At 36.9% G+C, this 19,971-nt stretch overlaps 2 protein-coding genes across 2 annotated transcripts; one reads left to right on the top strand and one right to left on the bottom strand.

Moving 5' to 3' along the window:
- The first annotated feature begins 4,953 nt into the window (after positions 1 to 4,953).
- Positions 4,954 to 9,383, top strand: LOC111782137 (ERBB-3 BINDING PROTEIN 1-like). Its single transcript, XM_023662937.1, has 9 exons — positions 4,954 to 5,201; positions 5,312 to 5,396; positions 5,480 to 5,629; positions 5,717 to 5,870; positions 8,046 to 8,261; positions 8,353 to 8,489; positions 8,575 to 8,666; positions 8,749 to 8,928; positions 9,014 to 9,383. Exons 1-9 carry the CDS (start codon positions 5,108 to 5,110, stop codon positions 9,097 to 9,099), a joined length of 1,194 nt encoding a protein of 397 aa, XP_023518705.1. The 5' UTR covers positions 4,954 to 5,107; the 3' UTR covers positions 9,100 to 9,383.
- Positions 9,384 to 11,710: 2,327 nt separating this feature from the next.
- On the bottom strand, positions 11,711 to 12,487 carry LOC111781628 (transposon TX1 uncharacterized 149 kDa protein). The gene has a single exon (XM_023662316.1). It carries the CDS (start codon positions 12,485 to 12,487, stop codon positions 11,711 to 11,713), a length of 777 nt encoding a protein of 258 aa, XP_023518084.1.
- Between the last annotated feature and the right edge of the window lie 7,484 nt (positions 12,488 to 19,971).

Here is a 19,971-nt window from a genome sequence, read left to right as displayed (position 1 = left end):
CACCCGCCAACGATCTCCCAAAGATCCTGTCCTTGTAAATAGGACATCATGCATGTTGCCCACGTGTTGTAGTTGTTGTTGTTGAGTTTCTTAATTCCTCCAACGATTTGGAAATCACTCATCGTGTTGGCCATACCTCAGTAATACCAAACAAGTTCTTTTGACACAAGACTTGCAGAGTCACAGACTTCTCACGACACAAAAGAAACTCACTCACCACTAATCTCAAGAAATCGTTTCTGATGTGGAAGATCAGACAGAGCTGCAACCACAGAGCATACTAAGGATTCCAAGAGATCAGATAACCTACACTAACCTCGCTCTGATACCAAATGTTGAACACAACTCACTGTGGGAAACACTCGCACTCTTTATTAACACCAATCGAGAAGAGAATACAAGACACTCTGTAGAATACTTCTACTTTTTATTGTTTTTGGATTTCTTGGATGAATAACCTAGGTAGGGTGGAGAGGTATTTATACTAAGAGTAAACAATCTATATTTAACCAATCTAAATCTAGACCTAACCGATTTGAACCTAGACCTAACAAATTTGAATATTTCTCCTAAAATATATAGATCTCTTTCTCCTAAAATCTCTACTAAAATAAATATACTGGGCTCGTACAATAATTGGGCTTGACTATATTGGGCTAGTACAATTATTGGGCTTGACTCTATTGGGCTAGTGATGATATTTCAACATAGACTAGTCTACAAGATTGAAAACACCACTGTTCTGATACCAATATGTCATGACTTGATTTTTTTAGACTTCCAATCTTTGACAATGACTACCAATACCAGACAAAAGCAAATAAAATAAAATAGAAATAAAAAACATAGTAAAATTGGGTAAAAGTTTTGGCAATTTAACTTAAACAATAAGTAAAAAGAAAACAAAATCTATTTATGATCCATTGCCATTCAAATTTATTACAACAGTTCAAACAAAATACAAAAAATTTCTTCAAAATACACGATCGCCTCTTGTAATTTAAATAAACCTTTCTCGACTCTTTCCTTGGATCAGAATCCACCGTTATACCACTCATTTTATAAGTTCAAGAACAAACTCAATCCTTTCCACGACTCAGGATCAAACCGGTACACAACTCTTTTTACGAGTTCAGGAGCAAACTTAATCTTTTCCACGGCTCAGGATCAAACCTGTACAATTGTCTGAATTTCTTAGGAACACATCACAACTCTGAATACATTTACAATTTGATCACTCACAACTCTCTCCTCGCAGTACAATAAACATCTCTCTCAAGAATAAGATAACAATAAATAAACTTGGAAAGAGCAACAAGGTAGGCTTTAGAAAAATTTAGATGAAAGAAGCTAAGGAAGTTGTACGTTGTGTTATGAAAAAATATGAAGAAGTGGTGAGTTTAAATAGTGAACAAGTTGTAAAAATAAGAATTGATACAGACCAATAAACGTGAACTGAAACGTGGACCACTAAAACATGAATTGATAGTCCTACTATGACACTTAAGATTACTAAGTGCTACTCGAACTTAGATCTTAAGTGACTATTAATGGCCCACAATAAAGTGCTACTCTACTATGACACTAGGTGGAATGTCTTGTGTCACAATCACACTCTTATGGCAGCGAGACAGTGATTGTGTGACATTTGTTCTAACCCAACAAACAAGTCAGCCATGTGAGATTCAGACTTCGTGAACAATATTGGCGTATGCTCGAGCTTCGGGTCACATTTGAGAGAAATTTTCTAGAAAACATGAGTGAGAAAATGGGTTAAAAATAATTTTAAAAAAAAGTAATGTTATAGGCTAAAAGTGGCAACCACCCCATCTATATAATTTACCACATATAGTATATTTTGGGGCATTTTAGCCATGTCGGATGTAGACGTGATTTTGGTGATCGATTATGTATCTCCGTAGTGGCATAATAAGAATAGTAAAGGGCTATCTAACATGGAAGCAAGTAAAAGGGGTTTGGAACTGGCATGTAGTCATGGACAACATGTCCTGGACAAGTATGATTTGGGACATCCGACACACACGGCCACAGGCAATATGCTTGGACAAGCATGACTGTGACATCCTCTCCCACTCAATTGATTGACGTCTCTGTCAACTGACTCTTCACAACTCAGCGATGTAGGATGAGGTTGACTTCAGGTCTCTCGACGCGCTTCCAGTTGATCTCAGCATTGAGGAGTCTTTTCTAATCTGCCACGAACTATTGAAAATTACTTTTCAATTCGTCGACTCTTCATGTCTTCCCTATCAGATTCTCTCCTACTTTTTTCGCGGCGAAATTTATCTTCATTGTATGTGGTCGTACTACCTCTCTGTGTTTACATCCAAGGGACAATTGATCCTATACGTTGCCTTCCTGACCTCAAAAAGAAAGAAAAGAAAGAACTTGGAGTTGGGCCCTACATAATAGATTGCTTGCTTACCAAGCCATCTTAGCTTCGCTTCTTCCCCTCCTCAACTCAGTAAAGCAATTCCATTGCATGAACCTATTTTATTGGTCTCACTGCTTAGCTCCTCTCCTCTTCTCGTCGACTAGCTTTGCTCCTCCAGTTGGCTCATGCTACTTTGAACTTGGAGTTGATCTGACCTCAACTTGATATGAATTTTCTCTCTATTTTGAAATTTTTTTGGTTGACGCTTCCAACTGGCCCTTGTCCATTCATCTGGATGGTTTTTTTGAGTGAACACGAGTAACTTCGGAGGTTTATCTCCTCCCTACCATAAAGTTGTTGGGTTGGGGTCTCTCCACACTATTTGGGTGATCACTGACAAGAATCTTTGCGAGTCTAATGAACTTGATTGTCAACAAATCATTTAACTGTTTTATAATTCAGCTAGCTCAGGTTGAGCCATATGACACACACTTGTGGCAGGCGATCTTACCCCGATATAAAATCAATCTCGTGATCTATCAACCCAAATGAAGATAAATACTTTGTCTGACTTTCTGGTCTTACGTTGCGCTGTTTATGTAGTGACCACGAGGTTTCTGTTGGGGTTACCTCACTCGAGCTCCCCTCTTCAACTACGGCAATGGCAGCGAGCGTAAGTTCATCATTAATATCCCTTCTCAACTGTAATGTCGACGTCATATTTACCCCTCTTGTTTGATGGGTGTTTTTCTGAATGATCTTCGGGTTGGATTCCGTTACAACTAAGCATTTTATTAGGGGCATGAGAATGACTTTGTATTCTAGCCGGAAGTCCATTCCTAACACGATGTTGAAGTCATCCATCTCGACTATCAAAAAATCGGTTTGTCCAGTCCAAGTCCCCAACTTGATCGGACTTCTCTTTACAACTCCTAAGACAGATAAGATTACCCAATTAATGAACTTCATCTTTCTTATGTTTCGATGCCAAAGGATGTTTAGACATTTTGCGTCGGTCTCCGTCATGAACCTGTGGGTGGCTTTAGAATCGACAATGGTATTCATGGCCGCTGTATGATTAACCCAGACCTCAACATACATAAGACCGCATTCCACTAACTCTTCTATTTTTTTCCACTCTCGTCTACAGAGCGAAAAAGTAATTTAGATTATGAATTCACTTCAAGTTTTGGTTCGAAGGCATATAGTGTCACCTTTCGTAGGCATTCAGATTCTCCATGGGTCTCCTTGCATATGAAGCAAGACAAGGAACCTTGACTACGACTATTCTAGGTGTGAGCTTTTTACTATTGAGTTCTACCTCCGTGTTGGGAGCTGATATGGAATCACTGCAAGGAGAGTAAGATTCAGATTACCTTGTTGATCGAATATCTCAAGGCAAGAACACTTGTTTGAGATTTGAAACACTCCACAAGCAAGATCGATCATGTCTAGCTTGAATGATTCTTCTTGATCAAATATCTCAAGGCAAGAACACTCGTATGAGATTCAAATCACTCCACAAACAAGATTGATCATGTCAAGCTTGAATGATTCTACATGCAACCTAAACTACATGGAATTGCACAGAAAGTTAGCCACGGACTAAAGAAAGCAGAAATGCTTATTTTACTATATTTTCCAAGTCTCGTTACCAATACAACATACATGGTTTTATATAGCCTCAAAATGAAACTACTAAAGACATTTCATGAGCGGTAACATTCGTACTTTATAACCATAATTAACCATTAAGTAAATGTAACCTAAAGTAAATAAAAAGTCTTAGAATATATTAATGAAATACGAAAACTCTAAACTACTCTAAATCTTAATCCACCCAAAATTTGTAACAATAAAACTTCATTCTTCTTCAATGTGACGTGAATTGAAATATCTTTTGATAATTTTAACAACATTCTCTTCGCATCTTCATTGAAGTATATTGTATGATTGATGTCACTCGGTTCAGACATTCCAAGAGATGTAACATAATTCCACACAAAAAAAAAAAAAAAAAAAAAAAAAAAAANTTTATCAATTTCTATGAATTAGCGATTTTTTTTTCAAAATATTCGTCCATAATTTATTAATCTAAGTTATACATTGCAATAGATATTAATATCAATATATTTAAAGTAAAATATATTTAATAGTATTTAAGTAAAATATCAATATATTTAATTATAATTGATTTTAAAGAATAAAATAGTATTTAAGTTTATTTTATAATTAATTAAATTTGTGTCATTTGAAATATATTATTGTATTGACCGAATTTTGTATAAATTTTTTAAAATATTATTATTTTAAATAGGGAGACCTTTGTTTTTTTATTATTTAATTAGATTTTTTTATTTTTGGATGAAATATTTTAATAATTAAGCTTGAGTACAACTTGTTTTGTTTTTTTATTAATTAATTAAATGAAATTATTTATACCGTTAAAAAGAAAATATAATTTTAAAGATGTAATAATGTGACGTACAAATTAAAAATAAGTATAAAATGGTTATTTTAAAATTAAAAATAAAAAGTAGAATAAGAAAACCCAAAACCCTAACCAGCTAAGAGCCATTCCTATATAAACAAACGCGGCCATAGAAGAAGCTAACCCTATTTTCTTCATTGTTCTTTGCTTGTAAACGTGAATTCTTCGTCGTGAATCATTTGTTTTTCAGGTAGTTTACGAGTTTTTGAACCTCAAAATTTATGTCGTCGGACGATGAAAGGGAGGAGGTAGAGTTGGATCTCTCCTCTCCGGATGTTGTTACGAAGTACAAAAATGCTGCCGAGATCATAAACAGTGAGTTATTTCCGTCTTTCTTTTGCAATCATTGCCATTGTCTTTCTCATTAGCATGTCTTATTGAATGTGAATTACGACACTGTTGATGGAAACCGAAAAATCTTGCAGAGGCATTGCAGCTGGTGTTATCCGAATGTAAACCTAAAGCAAAAATCGTTGACGTTTGCGAAATAGGAGATTCGTTTATCAGAGAGTAGGTTTCAGGATTAGAACTTTAAGATTTACCCCATTTTTCGCTGATTGTGTTTTAGTAAGTATTTTTGTTTGAATGTGAAGGCAAACTGGCAGCATGTACAAGAATGTTAAGAAGAAGATAGAACGGGGCGTTGCCTTTCCAACTTGCATCTCTGTAAACAACATAGTCGGCCACTTTTCACCTCTGGCTAGCGATCAAACAGTGATGGAAGAAGGAGATATACTCAAAATGTAACCGACTTATACATTAATTGATTGCTGTTTTCTCGTGGAGTGTTTAATGACAGTTGATTGATGATTGGGTCTTTCTTGCGGCAGTGATATGGGCTGTCACATTGATGGGTTCATCGCTGTAGCTGCTCATACTCATGTTCTGCAAGAAGGTCCAGTCACTGGAAGGGCTGCCGATGTCATTGCAGCGGCTAACACTGCTGCCGAAGTTGCCTTGAGACTTGTTCGGCCTGGAAAAAAGGTAATAGTTTTGCTAATACTGTTTGGAACCTTTTCTAATTGTAGAACTTGATTCAAGATCTTGTATGTTAATATTTTTATGATTTCTTATGATTTTTTGCCATTTTCTTTCAATTATTTTTGTCTTTTACTATCTCCATTACTCATTTAGTTTAGCGACCAAGGTTGCGGTTCACTGCATGGCCTTTAGATTATGTGGATTAATTGTTTGTAATAGAAACTATCGGTTAGTCATGGTTATGTTACTTCACAATGTGGATCTCAGTCCTTCTGCCCCTAAATGATGAACTTTTGTCTTAAGCTATGGTTATGCACCATGTGAAGCTTTTGTCATAGTTACTCTGATAGGGTATATAATAAGTACTTAAAACATATTAAGAACTTGTTCAAACTCACATTTGTGAGTATTAATCATTGACTAGTTATTTGGAAATTTTGATTACAATATTGTAAACACGTTCATGTTACGGATCTATACAGGTGTTTGTTTTTCATAATTTATAAGATACAGTTCCTCTGTTCCATGGTGATATTTGGTTACCGGAATTTATAGGATTCTTCCCCTCAAATCCACTAGACTTTTAGTAAGAGTGTCGAAGGAACTCTTATGCATTGTATTGTCTAGTTCATGGGGGAGACATCGCCATGTGCAAAAAGATTTAGTGGCAACTTTGCCGAGGTGATTAGTTACTTGTTGATTACCTCTTTTCCCTGTTGCCCATATTTAGTATGGTCATGCTTGTATCACTGTAGGTGGACATACTGTGTATGGCTGATGCCTGTGATCTTAGTGTCCCATATTTTCAGTAGAATTTTGTTAGTGCTATAGGTTTTATGGTTGCAGTTTGTTCTCTAACTTTATATTTTGGTATCCTACTTTAACGGTTCCAAAGTTGAAGGTTTATTTCTTTTGTGAAGCTCACCAAATAAACCAATGGTGATATTACCGTGTACAGTTGATCTTGCTCCAACACACATCATTTATTTGTTTTCACTCACCATTTCAGGTTTAGTTTATGAGTCAATGTTGTGAAGTTTTAAGTATGTTCCCTACAGAAATAAAGGTCGTTGAAGCAACTATAATCCACTGAATTAGGAAGGCAACTTTGCCGGAGGCTATTTGTGATTTGTGGATTGCCTCTTGTCCATGTTGCCTATACTGTGCATGGTCTAATTAAGGATATCATAGGCTGACTTTCATGGATGATGTATGTGGTCTCACTTGTCCAAGTTAATGAATATATATTGTCGTGGTAATCTCTTGTGATGTCTTATGATGTGGTGGGTTGAGTTTATATTATTAAACAATCTATTTTCCCATTACTGGATAATTAAGGCAACTTTGCCGAGGTGATTCGAGACTTGTGGATTACCTCTTTTCCCTGTTGCCTATAGTGCATGGTCAAATTAAGGATATCATAGGCTGACATGTAATGGATGATGCCTGGGTCTCACTTGTCCAAATTCATGAGTATATGGTCATGTTAATCTCTTGCAATGTCTTATGATAGAGGGTAGAGTTATATTATTAAACAATCTATTTTCCCATAACCGAATAATGAAGGCAACTTTGCCGAGGTGATTTGTGACTTCTGGGTTACCTCTTTTCCCTGTTGCCTATATTGTGCATGGTCAAATTTGGGATATTATAGGCTGACATGTCATGGATGATACCTATGGTCTCAATTGTCTAAATTATTGTAGAAATATATTGTCCCGATGATAACCTCTTGTGATGTCTTATGATAGTGGGTAGACTTTCTGTTATTAACAAATGATCTGTTTTCCCGTAAGCAGTAATGAAGGCAACTTTGCCGAAGTGATTTGCTTCTTTTGGTTTGCCTCTTTTCCCTGTTGCCTATAATGTAAATGGTCAGATTTGGTATATCATAGGCTGATGCCGATGTCTCAATTGTCCAAATTGTTGTACGATATACATTCTGATAGTCTCTTGTGATGTCTTGTCATAGTGGGTAGAATTTATATAGTTAACCAATAATCTGTTTTCCCGTAACTTGGGAGTTATATATAGTTTTTGAGGCCTTTAGAATCATAGTTATGCTGTTTCACTTTGTTGATTAATACATAGTTGGATGTTCTTTCCTTTTTCTTTTAATGCGTAATGGATTTCTGTTTGAAAATTTCTATTGATTAATTGAAACCCCTCTGATTTCAGAATAAAGATGTAACAGAAGCCCTTCAAAAGGTCGCTGCTGCTTATGATTGCAAAATTGTTGAAGGGGTGCTTAGCCACCAGTTGAAGCAATTTGTGATCGATGGAAACAAGGTTGTTCTCAGTGTCTCAAATCCAGATACAAGAGTTGATGATGCAGAGTTTGAAGAGAATGAAGTTTATGCCATAGATATCGTTACAAGCACAGGTGAAGGCAAGGTAATAAGGCCTTTCACCCAACTAACCACCGTTACCGGTTAACTTCTTGTCATGTGATACCAATTGTTTATGAATGAACAAATCTGTGCAGCCTAAGCTGGTCGATGAGAAGCAGACAACCATATATAAGAGAGCTGTGGACAAGAACTACCACTTGAAAATGAAAGCATCTAGGTTTATTTTCAGTGAAATAAGTCAGAAATTCCCCATTCTACCTTTCACTGCTAGGTTGGTTGTGTTTTGACAATGAATTTATTTGGGAGGCCATTTGGTTCTGCAATTCTGAAGCATAGGTTTAACACCTTAATAATAGGGCTTTGGAAGAGAAAAGAGGTAGGCTGGGACTAGTTGAATGTGTTAATCATGATCTATTGCAACCATATCCCGTCCTCCATGAAAAGCCTGGTAGCAATCATCTTTTCCTTTTTCGATTTTTTTTAATCTTGTTCAAGTAGTGTACCTTCTCATGCAATGGGTTATTTTGCAGGCGATTACGTCGCCCACATTAAATTTACTGTCTTACTGATGCCTAATGGATCGGACCGAATTACGTCTCATGCACTGCAAGAACTTCAAACTACAAAAACTATTGATGATCCTGAAATAAAGGCCTGGTTAGCACTTGGAACAAAGACTAAGAAGAAGGGTGGCGGGAAGAAGAAGAAAGGTAATTGCAATCCATACTTGTTTAGCAGATAATGTATGGATGGATGGATGGATCCATTGAACCAAGTTTTGTTGACAAAATTCAGGTAAGAAAGGCGACAACAAACCCGATGATTCAACCGTGGCTGAGCCAATGGATTCAACAACAAATGTGGGTGCATCACAGGAATGAGGTATTCCTTCGGGTCTGCTCTTTTCCCATCCATCACTTCAATTTTGGCATTGTTTTCTTCTTTTTTAAAAATGTATGTTGATGAGGCGTCATATAGGTTTTTAGACATCTAAGGAATGGTGTGCTTAATACTTCATGTATCATCTACGTATTTTTATTGGCAACAAAGTACACTCTTTAGTTCAATAAACATGTCTTCACTTGTAATATTATTCCAAAAGTTGGATGGTCGAGCACCATTTCTTCTAAATCTTATTACTATAAACAACTTGTATTTCTATTAATTATCTTACATTTTTCACTTGTATAGTACTGTACTTACCTTGAGGCTCAGGTTGGTAAAGACTAGAGGTATTTGGAGGGCTTGTAACGACCCTACTTTGTCCTTAAAAATAAGACTCTTCTACATGCATGTTAATGATGGTTTTTTTTTTTATTTATTATTATTTTTTTAAAAAATTTATTTATTAATGGAAGTCTATTTAAAATGCATTTTTATCCGAAGGTGCATTGAAAATGATTGATAAACATCCCCGAAATAAATTCAAATTTGGAAATATGGCTAATTTATCCTAACAATTGAACTTTGCTTTTGCCTTGAAACAAAATGTCAAACATAGAATGAGTATTTGAGTATTTAAAAATATTTAGTGACCAACCTGAAAGGGACCGTGAGTAAAGTTGGATGTATAGTATTTTTTCTACGTATAGTCATAATATAGAACAAAGGAACAAAAATAATAGTATGATGAAGAATTATCTTTAATTACATGATGAATTAGGTCTTGGATTTTTATTTTTATTTTTTTAAGAGACAATTTCATTGATGAGTGAAATTTAAAAGAGGGATGTATAATCCATGATTTTTACAAAAGACCTTCCCAATTTGCAACGAGGGAGGTATAACTATAGGAAGTAAAAATATTAGACAGTTTACATCAAGATATAGCTTGGTAAACAACATTGTCGAAAAGTTTTGTGTAGGTTTGTGTCGTTTTTGCAAATATTCTCTGATTTCTTTCTTTCCACATATTCCAAAATTCCAAAAGAAAGCCATGATGAGGTTTTTCCATTCTTTCTTTCCACATATTCGAAAAGAAAGTCATGATGAGGTTTTTCCATAATCAGACTTTTGCGTTCTGGGTGGTACGTTAAGGCTATATCCAAAAAATCTTTTACCTCCCTATGAAATGTGAGATGCCATCCGAATATATCAAGTATCGTTGTCTAGAAATTTTGAGTGTATGTGCATTGCATAAACAAGTGACTTTGTGATTCGTTTGCTTTCTTGCATAGTGGACACCAATTTGGAGAGAGAGTGATGTAAGACATTCTTTTTTGAAGATTTTCACTTTGATGGCTTTATGCGCTATTTCCTAAAGGAAGAACTTCACCTTTTTAGGTTGATGTCCTTTCCATATTTGCTAGCGTTGGACTTATTGCTTCTACTTTTTTCCCCATGTCCATCATCAAGGATTTTGTAGAAAAGACTCCAGGGAGCCAAGTTAGCGAGTCTTCTTTGTTTGACAATACCATAGGGGCAAGGTCAAGGCTTAATTCGGCCCACTCCGTTACTTCATTATCCTTTAGATTCCTACCAAGCTTCAAGTCCCAAAATTTGTTGACAACATTCCACGTTTCTTTAATTGTGGCTTTTTTGTTGTGAAAAAGCCGGTACAAAAGTGGATACTTCAAAGCTAGTGTGGTGTTTTCAATCCATGGGTTGGTCCAAAATGATGTGCTTCCCCCATTCCCCACCTTATGGCGAGTTTGGTGGGTGATAGATTTTGATGTTTCTTTATGTACTTCGAAGGCCCTTTTGTAGAAGATGGAGGGAGGTGATCTTTGTTTGATGTAGAAGTATATTTAGCCTTTATAAGATTTCGCCCTAAGGCCTTTTCTTCATGATGATATCTCCATATCCATTTGGCGAGGAGAACTGTGTTCTTCTTCCTTATCGAGAGAAGACCGAGACCTCCCTTTTCTGTTGGGAGGTTTATAATATTCCAACGAACAAGGTGTGCACTATCTTTCCACAAGTAATTTCTGAAAAGTCTTTCTATATCCGCGACCACTTTTTGTGGCATTTCAAATAGTGACATAGAGTAGGTAGGGAGGTTGGATAATGTGGATTGTATTAGGGTAAGTCTTCCGCCTTTTGAAGTATAACGTGATGACCATGTTGACAACCTTGTTTCTATTTTCTCAAAATAATCTTCCCAAAGGAAAATGATGTGATTTCTTTTTAGAGGTAGTCCTAGGTACATATTCGTCCCTTCTCCCTTTTTACAACCATATATGCTAGCAAATTCTTCAATGATCTCTGTGCTAATATTGATGTCTATGACCTCTATTTTTTGGAGATTGATATTTTGTCCAGATAATCCTTCGAAGGTTTTTACCGTCTCAATCATGTTTTTTATGGAAGAGGCATTCACCAAATCAGGAAAGAGGATTGTGTCATCTGCGAACCGAAGGTAGTTTATGCTCAAGCCTTCATTACCAATCTGAAAACCTTTGATCTGCCCTTCGTATTCTGCCTTTGTTAGTAGGCGACTGAGACAGTCCATTACCCTGATGAAGAGAAAAGGGGATAGTGGGTCTCCTTGTTTCAGGCCCCGTGTGGCATAAATTTTCCCTCTCGGTCTTCCATTGATGATGATGGAGAAATTTGTGGATGAGATGCATCCTTTAATCCACCTTCGCCATTCTGGGTCCAATCAACCTTGTCGAAGGCCTTTTCCATGTCAAGTTTAATGACTACACCTTTTTGTTTCTTTCTTTCCCATTCATCAATGAGTTCGTTGGCCATGAGGGTTGCATCAAGAATTTGTCGCCCCTCAACAAAAGCTATTTGTTGCCTAGTTATTGTGAAGGGGAGAACCTTTTTAAGGCGTTCTGATAATACCCTTGCTATGATTTTATATAGACCGGTCGTGAGGCTTATGGGACGAAAGTCTGCAACAGTGCGAGCATCCAATTTCTTTGAGATCAAATATATGTATGTTTCATTCAGGTTACCATTGATAACTCCGTTTCGGAAAAAATCATGGAATACTCTCATGATATCAACTCTCATAAAGTTCCAACATTTCTGAAAGAATTCTGAGGTAAAACCATCAGGTCCTAGAGTTTTGTCAGAGCCCAGATTCTGAATCGCCTTCACCACCTCTTCTTCAGTGAAAGCGACCTCGAGGGAGGCAGCTTGCTGTTGATCAATAGGACTCCAGTCAAGATCGTGAGGAAATTCGCAGAGGGCATTGTCCTTTGTGTATAAGGACGTGTAAAAGGACACAAATTCTGATACGATTTCGTCTTTGTTTACTAAACTTATGCCTTGTGTGGATAGAATTTCCACGATGGTACTCTTTCGTTTCTTTGTAGCCATGATACGATGGTAAAATTTGGAGTTTATGTCACCTTCCTCTAACCATCGTTTTTTGCATTTTTGTCTCAAAAATTGCTCTTATTTACTGCCAACGAAATAGGTTCTACTTTCATGAGTTTTTTCTGTGTGTGTTGAACTAGTGTGATGGAGCCAGTTTTCTCCATCTGATCAAGGAGGGTAATTTCGTTTAGCAATTGGTTCCTTTTTGTCGAAATACAACCAAAAACCTCCTTATTCCATTTCTTTAGGACTCCTTTTAGTATTCCTCCACCAGTATTCTACCATTGGCAAAAATTCAGAATGGTTCAACCACATATTCTCAAAACGGAAGGGTGAGGGGCCCCATTTACAGCAACCCATGGAAAGTAGAATGGGATAATGATCAGATGTAGGTCTATTCAGTTTTTGAACCCCAGCGTTACTGAATTTTTCAAGGAGGTCTTCTGTGGCAAGAAATCTATCGATGAGTGTCAAGGTGGGTGGAGATCTGTTGTTTGACCATGTATAGAGTCCATTACTGAGGGGAAGGTCAATGAGTTCGGCTTCTCTTATGAAATTGTTGAAATGTCTCATGCTTTTGGTGGCTTTTCCACTGGATTTTTCATGTGCCCATCGAGAGGTATTGAAATCGCCCGCCAAAAGCCAATTCTCGTACTTAAGCATGATAGGTCCTGTAATTCCTGCCAAAACAGATGTCTTTCTTGATATATACAGGGGCCATAGATTCATGTGATCCAAAAACTATAATTATCAGCCAGTAGAATATGTGTGGTTAAGGTGTATAAGCCTTTGGTGACTTCTGAAATGGTCAAAGTTGGGTCATTCCACAGGATTAAGATCCCCCTGATGAACCAGAGGCATCCAAAGCTGACCAACCAATATGTCTGGCACTCCATAGGGATTTAACTATCCAGCGATCAACATAATTCAATTTTGTTTCTTGAAGAATAACCATAGTGGGATTGTATTTTAGGAGGAAGGACTTGATTAAGGCTCTCTTGCCAATCTCCCAATCCCTTAACATTCCAAGAGATAATTATCATAAGAGGTATTGACCTCCCAATTGAGACTTGCTCGATTTCTCATAATTGATGTTTTTAAGGAGGCCAGCAATCTCCCTAGTCAGTTTACTCGATTTCTTGACCGTAGTGGGCTTCTTTTTCCCGGATGGAATAGCCATGATGCACATGTGGTGCTCTTTTAGCCATGGTTCCAAGATTTGGATGACTTGTTGGTGCGAGTGTTACTGATATCGGGGGGGACTTCTTCTGCCTCTGTTTCATCTTGCTTTCCTTGAAAAAGAATGCCAAGCTCTGTATCTACAAGGTTGATCTCTAACAACAGGTATCTCCTATGTTTTTCAAAGTATAATGTCCCAACGATTTAGAGGAACATTTTTTATTTTAATCCAACCTCCATACGAGGGAACCACTGGGTCACTCAGGTGCTTTTCATCGGATCATGTTTAATTTTCACGACGTAGTTACCAACTTTTTGCCAACCTTTTTTATTACCAACTAATGAGACTTGCTCCTTTGATGTGAACCGGAGAATCGCTTTGTCTGCTCTGTAGGGGTTTAGTTGGCAAAAGTCGTTTAGCATGGATTGGATGCTCCTATTTATCATAAACTAGTCATCGTGAAAATGTTCCCGAGTGACAATCACCATCGTATCCCATATAGTATGAATGGGGGAGAGAGGAAACTTGTTGATCGTCTTTGCCTTTTTAGTTAGAATCAAAAGATACGTTTCTGCATCTGTCTTTCTATCTTCTAGCATTCGTGGCAACTTTTTAGTATCAGGAAAGGGTTGTGTAGGTCGATATACATGGTCTTGCCTTCTACTCTAACGTCTTGAGTTTAGTTGGTGGTCTGATATTTTAGTGGACAGCAAGGAATAGTTTCCAATAATATTGAAAAAAGCTATCCAACCTTTCCGATCTTCGCCCGTTGGGACAAACAATTTATTGAGACCTCCATTTCCATGAAGCAACGAGATTTCAGGCATGGTACCCTTTTTGTTGGTGAGTTTTTCTATCCAAATGGTCTGTTCTGGAAAACGTTTCTCTTTGAAATTTTTTTGGTTCAATGGAGCTGACAATAGTACTTTATAAGATGTTTGCAGCCAATGAAAGGAGTCCCATTTCAAAGATAGGAAGAAAGCTTTGTCCCGAGTGATTTCTGATATCTTTATTCGTGTTCCCTTGTATCTATCATCTAATTCAATTGGGTAGGTCTTCCTATCCATCAATGACTGTTTTGCATGTCTGAAGCATTTGGTGTGGTGCCATGGGTCAAATGGGTCAAATGTTATTGTCCAAATGGATTTAAGATCCTCTAATGTATTTGGTGTGGTGCCATGGATGGGTCAATGGTTGCTGTCAAAGAGATTCAAAATCCTTTCTGGTTGATTGGGTGAACGGCTACTGTCCCCAAATGGATTCCAGTATGGTGTCATGGGTCAATGGTTTTTGTCTACTGGAGTCGGAATCCTTAGTTACTGTCCAAATCCAAATGGTCTTCTGTGGTCGGAGGAGCGGCTCGCGGGTTCTGTCATTGTGCAGCGATTTAGACGAGACTCTTCGTCTTTCGATGTGTAATCCAAGGTTTGTCTCGACTTCCTTCTTTTGATGCTTCGTGAGTCAATAAGGGTGTTCCTTCACAGTTAGCGTAAATGCCTCATAGATAACAAACAATTGGCTTGCCACACCTCATAAGATACATTAATTATTGGTTCTTTCCTCAATATTGATCAATGTGTCATTGGCACCCATGTCGGCTATAGTGTTGGGATATCGAATTGCTCGTCTTGTGATGGTCTTATAAACTTTTGATCATATCATGAGTCTAGTTAAGGTACTACAGTTCTTAACTTGAGTTCCTTATCATTCATTCTTGCAAATTCATGCAATATTCATTCATGTGATCATGAGCTAGGTTCTTGTACTGTCCATGCCTAAACCTTGATTCTATGTACTTTTGTAGTCCCTCATCCTTCCAAAGTAGGTTTATAGAGCATGAGTTCTATTCGAGAGCCCATATCTATCTCCACGCAATCATAGCTCTTGAATCTAAGATACTGCCCTACTTAGAACAATCAGGTCACGTGGCCAGTACAAAATCGCATGGCTACCAATCGAGGCAGTAATATAATAAGTGACACCTTACTAATCGAGGTGCGGGTCGTGAATTCGTGGCGTAACGGAGTTTCAACTTGATCTTAAGTCTATACATCATACTCTGGGGAAGTTCAACTTGAGTACGGAGTTTGATAATTTTCTCTTGTAATTATTTCTTATTGTTATAAACTTTGTTCTACTATGTTCTTTCGATCAGTTTCTAATTATCAGTCATGGTTTAAGTTCTCTTTTCATGAGCAACTAATCATCTAACGCCTCATCGTGTTTGCCCAAGCCCGAACACTTTCCCTACCTAGCACAGCGCACAATCGATTCTCTCTTGCACAATCAAACTCTTCTCAGGTATGCTTTGTGTTGCTAGTTCATCACAAAACTCCACTAGGACATCATTCACAATTGACGTCCCTTTAGATGTCGAGGTCATGTGTCTAACTCTTTTTAAATTCAATTTGATGTCATATCAACGTTGACAGACTTGATTGAGTGTGAGAATATCTCTGGTACATTCTATTTAACCATCCAAGCAAATGCTAAAACTATACCAAGGGATTTGTAAAACGCTCCAGGTACTCTAACCACCATTTACGAAGCGATTTGTTCCTTATCGATTTTATACTTAGCTTACTTAAACTCACCCCATCCCTTATACTAATTATTGCTCTCATAGCCACATTAACCTCCTTTGTCATATCGTGAGTTTAGGTCCTTCGGTGTTGAGCTTACGAGTAAGGTTCATCTCAGTCCTTGTAAAACATTGAACTTTATAATTTCAACCATCCATTTTGGCTCATGCCTCGATCTTGGTTGCGCAAGTACTTGGTTGTCTAAACTCCAAGAGGGTTCCCGCTACATTTGAACGATAGATTCATGTAGATTGTTTGTAACGACCCTAATTTTCTATTGACCTAGAGTCGCTACCATATGGATGACGCAACTTTAAAACGAAAACATTCATTTAAAACGACTAAATGAAACGACGTCAAAAAAAGACCTTAAAACAATACAAAAGAAATATTTGAAGTAAATTAAAATAAACCAAGAAAAATGTTAAAATAGCAATTAATTGCAATGCCACCATCAACCGTACACGAGTGCCTTGCCTTTACCTGAAATATAGAAGTAGCACATGACTTGAGTATTTTAAGAAATAATCCGTAATTGACTCCACTATTGGAGTTAGTGAATGCAAACACATGCAATCATGATAGGGACCTATCATTTAAAACCATGGTCTCTCAGGTGGCCTCCAGTTCGGACAAATTGAATGTGTAATGCTTCCCGACACATGACCTACAAGTGTGAGCGTGGGCTCACCAGACGGGCTCACCACCCCATGGGCCTGCATGATTGAAATAGTTGGCTATAGCCTAACGTCCGAAGATACAACGACCATCGTGAATCATGCCAAACATGATAGTTATCATCATCATCATAGTGTATGGGTCCATACTCATCATAAAAGGGGAAATATACCGATGTAAATGAACCTACAATATGCATGAGGTCTCAACATTTTTCATAGAAAATAAATCATGTAAGACAACCCCCATTTTCTTCCCGTCATTTCATTTATAGCATAGCCTTCAAACATGTCTGATAAGCGCCATACAGTGCTATATTTTGCAAAGCTAGAGGTCCTTCTAGAATCCTTGCAAAACGTTCATAGAGAAAGCTAACTTAACGGATTGATTCCAACCAAGAGTTGGTTAGAAGATGAATGACTCTTAGATCAAACTTGGAATCTATGATGGTCACTCTTAGATCGAACTTGGAATCTATGATGGTCACTCTTAGATCGAACTTGGAATCTATGATGGTCACTCTTAGATACCAAGACGACTCACTCCAGAATTAGCTTGATCATGACTAATCCAATGAATCGATTTTTAACATCAAACCTAAAGCAAGGTTTGAAAGAAATATACCACCCAAAGGGTTTCAACCAAGGTTTTTGTATTCCACCATGATTTCAAAATTGAATATTACATGCTTTTAAATAGGCCGACAAGATAACCCTAACATAATAAAGTTCAACCACCAACTACAAATTACTAATAAATGCTATTAAATACAAATTGAAGAAAATAAGACACTCATAGATGGTCTTAATTGGTAGTCCAACTGCCAAAGGCAAAGTCTTCTAATCACTCTCCAATGTCAGCCACTCCATTATTTTCTTGATTTGATACTTGAATCTTCTTTGTATTGCTTCTGGTAATTGCTCGTTCGGGTACATGCAAGTGATTAGTTGTTGGATTCATATCAATGTCTTGGGGGTTGTACATTTTAAATCTTCTTGTCTCAAAACATTTCATCACGTCATACATGTTATAGTATATCATGACACTTCATAGCTTATCATAATTCGTCAAAGCATAATGTGACATCCATTTGTATTTTAATGTTACTGACATCATGTTATACCACCTATCGTGTCATGCAACATATCATATCATATCATATTCTATCATTCAACATATCATATCATAAACACAATACAAATATCAAACATATGACACGTGCGGGGCCATTGGACATGTGCCATCATGCATAACTCAAATCTTTTAACCATACCGATAGTAAAGTCACTTACTTGGTTGACATTAGTCGACGTTCTATCATATTTCTAAAATTGGCTTGACTTGTCTCTCGAAGTTTGTATCGACCTACACGAAGGTATTCCACCATATTAAGAACTTTTGTCTAATTCTTGAAGAAAATTACAAAAAGGAAGAGAGCTGATAAAATCTTGTAGAGGAGTGGAGCGAATCCTTGAACAACTCACTTTCAAATCAAGTTCAAAGAGGTAAAAATTGCATATCTTAGTAAAAATAGGACGACAGAGAGGAGGAGAAACATCTCTTACTGACACATTAGGAGTGACTCGCACGGATGAAAAAGAAAGACGCGATTGATTAAGTGGGAATAGGACCTGCAAAGTTCCTAGATAAATGACCTTCCTATCGAAACTAAAATCGGTTTGTTTTCTAAATACGGTTAGATATGTATACTAGTGTATGACTGTATGTTGTATGGTGCATCCTTTATTGGTTATATAAAATATATGTTTTGGGACCGTATATATGCATGCATGTTATGATTTATAAATATAAAGAGTGTAAGAAGGACTACACACTGTGCATATCGTGTAGCCAACCACTAATAGTCACATGAGATGATTAATAATTATTTTTGTGATAAAGGATACACGTGTGTATCGGGTAACCAGTCACCAATGGTCACTGAGGTTGATTTATATAATTGATTTATTTGGTAAAATTTCAAAACATTTATGCTGAACCATGATGTTGTAGCAAATCTGGAAACAACCGATGACATATTTGTACAAATTGCTGACCTTGATGCTGAAGCAATTCAAAAATCAAATTTTTCGGAGATTACATAGAAATTATAATCCAAATTAGAAGGTCAAGTGGGTCATTGATTACCCAATTAGAAACTTACTAGGTGGAGGGTCATTGACTACACAATCAAAAACTTACTAAGTGGACGACTTACTCGTTCGAAGTTGGGTTGGATCAACCTAACTTAATCCAATCAGTAAAATATTTTGGTTGGGTTAGTTTGAGTTGTTAAGTTATTTGTTTAGATAAATTGATAACCCAATCCAATTTAAATCATTCCGAGTGAGTTGATTAGATTTTTTAGCTCATTAAATTACCTTGTTCATCGAATAAAGAATCCCCTCTTTAAGGAAAAATAAGATTCAGATTATCTTGTCAAAGAATGATTCTAAACATGCAATCTAAACTATCATGACCATAATCAGCTACTATGTATATTTTATGACTATAATTAGCTACTATGTATACTTTGTGAGCATAATTAGTCCCTTTGTAAATTTAATCTTAAAGTAAATAAAAGACTTAAAATACGTTAAAGAAATACGGTAACTCTAGATTATCATCCCCCAAAATTTGTAACCGTTTAATAAATGAAGTTTGATTCTTCTTTTACATGAATTTCAACCCCTTGTGATATTTGAAAACATTTTCTTCTCATCTTCCGTTTTTAGAGTACTTCGAGGACAGATCCAGTGGAGACGGGTGGGGCTTGTAACTCAGAAAATTAGAGCACATGGCTATGAACCACATTATCGAGGTTCGAATCCCTCCTCACCCACAACCGGCCAGAAAGGGAAGGACTTTTCCCTCTAAAAATAGGAAAATCATGATCGGGATAGCGGACCCAAAGCTATGAAACTTGGGTGTGAGTCTTTTTGGAAATGGAATGACCTTATCTTTTTATTTCTTCTTTGGTAAAAGGGGACGGAGATTCAGTTATAAATTAAATTTCGAAAATTTCATTAAAAAAAAAAATAATA

This window comes from Cucurbita pepo, chromosome LG19, assembly GCF_002806865.2.
Source record: "Cucurbita pepo subsp. pepo cultivar mu-cu-16 chromosome LG19, ASM280686v2, whole genome shotgun sequence".
Lineage (NCBI taxonomy): Eukaryota > Viridiplantae > Streptophyta > Magnoliopsida > Cucurbitales > Cucurbitaceae > Cucurbita > Cucurbita pepo.
Note: the sequence above shows the minus strand (reverse complement) of the source record. Positions and strands in the feature narration are given on the sequence as shown.

Excerpts from the sequence above, each read along its gene's own strand:
- LOC111782137 (XM_023662937.1), top strand. The coding sequence starts at position 5,108 with ATGTCGTCGGACGATGAAAGGGAGGAGGTAGAGTTGGATCTCTCCTCT. Across the intron at positions 8,262-8,352 it reads CAAGCACAGGTGAAGGCAAG|CCTAAGCTGGTCGATGAGAA; the intron begins GTAATAAGGCCT and ends AAATCTGTGCAG. Across the intron at positions 8,490-8,574 it reads ATTCTACCTTTCACTGCTAG|GGCTTTGGAAGAGAAAAGAG; the intron begins GTTGGTTGTGTT and ends CCTTAATAATAG.
- LOC111781628 (XM_023662316.1), bottom strand. The coding sequence starts at position 12,487 with ATGGCTACAAAGAAACGAAAGAGTACCATCGTGGAAATTCTATCCACA.